The sequence below is a fragment of the Peromyscus leucopus genome, chromosome 1 (assembly GCF_004664715.2).
Source record: "Peromyscus leucopus breed LL Stock chromosome 1, UCI_PerLeu_2.1, whole genome shotgun sequence".
Taxonomy (NCBI): Eukaryota; Metazoa; Chordata; class Mammalia; order Rodentia; family Cricetidae; genus Peromyscus; species Peromyscus leucopus.
In genome coordinates, this window is record NC_051063.1 from 7,259,639 (window position 1) to 7,263,501 (window position 3,863).

The following is a 3,863-nucleotide window of genomic DNA, read 5'->3' on the forward strand; positions in this document are numbered from 1 at the left end:
GAGTAATTAAATTTGCTTTTACTATACTCTTAGATTTTTATGTGTTTCTGTATATCTAAACCTCACAAAGACTATGCCTCATATACCAAGCCGTTATCATCTGATCCATGGTTCAAAGAGAAGACTCCAAGGGAAGAAGACCTTGGCAAACTAGAGATAAAACAGAGTATCCATGGAACAGCCCCCAAAATCACTGCATAGCTAGAGCTAGTGAGTTAAACTTGGTGCAATTTTCAGAGATGGGAAATACATTAGATAAGTTTTGCTACTAAAATATAGCAAAGTTAATTGTATGTTCCTACATGCCCTTGCTGCCAAGTAACTTTTAGTATATTATAGACATGTATCTTTGTAAGATGTAGCAAATAGCAAATCAGTCATTTCAGGGTTACTAATATAAATATTATCTTATACCAGGAAACTATAAGAAACCCTAGTTTTGTAATTAAAAACTCTATTAATAGTGAAGAAGTAACAGTCTCCATTTGTACTAATCCCAGATATGTGACTTCATTCAGCTGATTTCTATGTAATGTAGGCTCCTTCATGCTATATAATGCTCACATTTTAGTTAGAGAACTTGGTGATATGTAAAATTTCATGGTAAGATCTATGTAGAATAATTTTTAATTTCCTCCTTTCATTCTAGGAGCCTATCATAATTCCCATGTAACACAGATGCAGAATACTTCAGAGATGACTCAGTTTATTCTTTTGGGTTTAACAGATGCTCCAGAGTTGCAAGTCCCTTTATTTATCATCTTCACTCTTATTTATTTGACCACACTGCTTGGGAACCTTGGGATGATTATGTTGATTCTCCTGGACTCCCGACTTCACACTCCAATGTACATTTTTCTCAGTAACCTCTCACTAGTAGACAGTGTTTATGCCTCAGCTGTCACTCCCAAGGTCATAGAAGGATTTCTCACAGATCACAAGATCATGTACAATGAATGTGCTGCCCAAATGTACTTCTTCATAGCCTTTGCAATTATTGAAGTTTTCCTGCTTGCCTCAATGGCTTTTGACCGTTATGTAGCAGTATGTAAACCCTTACATTACTCTACCACCATGACAACTCCAAAATGTGCCCTGCTTGTTTCTGGTTCTTACATCAGTGGACTCTTACAATCTTCCATACATGTTTTCTTCACTTTCCATCTCTCCTTCTGTCATTCCAATGTGATGAACCACTTTTTCTGTGATATTCCCCCATTGCTGGCTATTTCTTGTTCTGATATATATAATAATGAAATTATAATATTCATGTTGGCAGGGTTCAATGCTACTTTAACGCTATTGGTTATCTTAAGCTCCTACCTACTTATCTTTGTTGCAATACTGAGGATGCGTTCTGCTGAGGGCCGGAAGAAGGCCATTTCCACCTGTGCATCCCACCTCACCACTGTTTCCATCTTCTATGGTACATTAATCTTCATGTACTTACGACCCAGTAATAGTCACTCCATGGACACTGACAAGGTAGCCTCTGTGTTCTACACAATGATCATTCCCATGCTAAACCCTCTTGTCTACAGCCTGAGGAACAAAGAGGTCAAGAATGCCTTCAAGAAGGTTTTGGTAAAAGCACTGTCTTTGCTACAGTTAGTCAATTAAGTATAAGTCCTTGAAAATTATATAAAACTTCAAATAGATGTTTACCTATATATGTATATGTTAAAATTATTTTTTACTTTAATTTCTCTTAATAGATATTTAATATATGAAGTTTTTCTATTCATTCTTTTTTTATTCTGACTAGGCACAGATAATTTTGGATATCTTATTACTGAAATAAAGCACTTTAATTTTAAAAATCAAAGATTCTAATCCTATATATTACAGTATTCCACATAATACCACACTGTATATGTGAATTGCTTTTCTATAACTATTTCCTCTGAATTGAAACCCTGGTCCTTGAAAGAGGAGAGAGGATATAAGACAAAGAAATTTAAAAAAAATTAAAAGCTCATATGTCTCAAAAAAAACCCTTAAAAGACCTACCATGTCAATGAATCTTGCACTGCTCCAGATCGTTTTTTTAAATTTTATTTTATAATTTAATTTACTTTTACATATCAGCCACAGATTCCCTTGTTCTCCCCCCCGTCTCTGCTTTCCCCCAGCGCATCCCCGATTATCATCTCCTACAGGGCAAAGCCTCCCCTGAGGTTTGAGTTCAACTTGGTAGACTCAGTCCAGGGAGGTCTACTCCCCTTCTCCCAGGCTGAGCAAAGTGTCCCTGTATAAGCCCCAGGTTCCAAACAGCCATCATATGTACTGAGGGCAGGTCCTGATCCCACTGCCTGGATGCCTCGCAGACAGATGAAGCTAATCAACTATCTCACTTATCCAGAGGGCCTGATCCTGTTGTGGGCTCTTCAGCTCTTTGTTCATAGTTGAAGTGTTTCCATTCGTTTGACTATTTGTCCCTGTGCATTTTTCAACCTTGGTCTCAACGGTTCCCACTCATACAAACCCTCCTCTTTCTAGCCAATTGGACTCCTGGAGCTCCACCTGCGGTCTGGCCATGGATCTCTGCATCCGGTTCCCTTAGTCATTGGATGAGGTTTCTAGCATGACAATTAGGGTGTTTGGCCATCCTATCATCAGAGTAGGTCAGTTCGGGCTGTCTCTCGACCATTGCCAGTAGTCTATTGTGGAGGTGTCTTTTTGTATTTCTGTGGACCTCTCTAGCACTTTGCTTCTTCCTATTCTCATGTGGTCTTCATTTATCATGGTCTCTTATTCTTTGTTCTCCCTCTCTGTTCTTGATCCAGCTAGGATCTCCCACTCCCCTAAGCTCTCTTTCCCTCAACCCTTGCCCTTTATTACGCCCCACTCATGTCCAGGTTGTTCATGTAGATCTCATCCATTTCTCTGTTATTTGGCAATCCCTGTGTCTTTCTTGGGGTCCTGTTTTCTAGGTAGACTATCTGGATTTGTGAGTAGAAGTCTAGTCATCTTTGTTTTACTTCTAGTATCCTCCTATGAGTGAGTACATACCACATAAAGATACAATACTCACAAAACAGGTCCTTATAACTCTAACAGTTACAAAATGCTAGCAAGAAGAAACTCTCAATCCAAGCTTCTTGTAAGTTGTTTATTGAGTTCTAGAAATTCAGATTTCTTTCTGAGTGATTACCCATGTTGGGTGGGCTTTCTAAAAGTGAATCTATTCTAGCAACACCCATGTTACTTTAGACAAATCCTCACACATGTGTGTGTAAACACAGATTCCACTAAACTCATGGGTTCAGCAAGCTCTACTTGGAATTGCATCTTCAGTCTTTCACTAGGCCTCTGTCTGGTTGAATAAACATTTTTCACCTCTCAGAAGAGCCATAAAATAGAGCTGTGTTGATGGCAAACCATAGATAGATAAGTAGATAGACAATACAGATGATGATGATGATAGAAAGATAGATAGATAGACAGATAGATAGATAGATGGATAGATAGATGATATATAGATAGACAGATAGATATCACAGTTAAATTCTGAAATATTCTATAAAAATTTTATTAGTTCCTTGAGTGTTTCATACAATGTATTGAGATAATACTCACCACTGCTTTTTCAACATTTCTTCCTCCCTACCCATCCAATTATGTGTCATTTGTTTTTTTTTTTTTCACTTCAATACCAAATTTGTGTATTCCATATAATCTTGAATATATGGCTTCCACTGGGGTGTGGTAAACTTATCTGTGGCTACATTTTAGTCTCTCACTCTCAAGAGGTACGAATTGCCAAAAATTTCATGATGACTGTATACTCAACTCTGAGGTTTCCATTGAGTTTTTTTTTTACTCCATCTTCATTTCAGCTATACTTCTCTTCAATAATTCTA

General features: G+C 37.6%; 1 protein-coding gene across 1 annotated transcript; it reads left to right on the forward strand.

Moving 5' to 3' along the window:
- The first annotated feature begins 675 nt into the window (after positions 1 to 675).
- On the forward strand, positions 676 to 1,620 carry LOC114684282 (olfactory receptor 5B12-like). Its single transcript, XM_028858789.1, has one exon. It carries the CDS (start codon positions 679 to 681, stop codon positions 1,618 to 1,620), a length of 942 nt encoding a protein of 313 aa, XP_028714622.1. The 5' UTR covers positions 676 to 678.
- Positions 1,621 to 3,863: the final 2,243 nt, after the last annotated feature.

Excerpts from the sequence above, each read along its gene's own strand:
- LOC114684282 (XM_028858789.1), top strand. The coding sequence starts at position 679 with ATGCAGAATACTTCAGAGATGACTCAGTTTATTCTTTTGGGTTTAACA.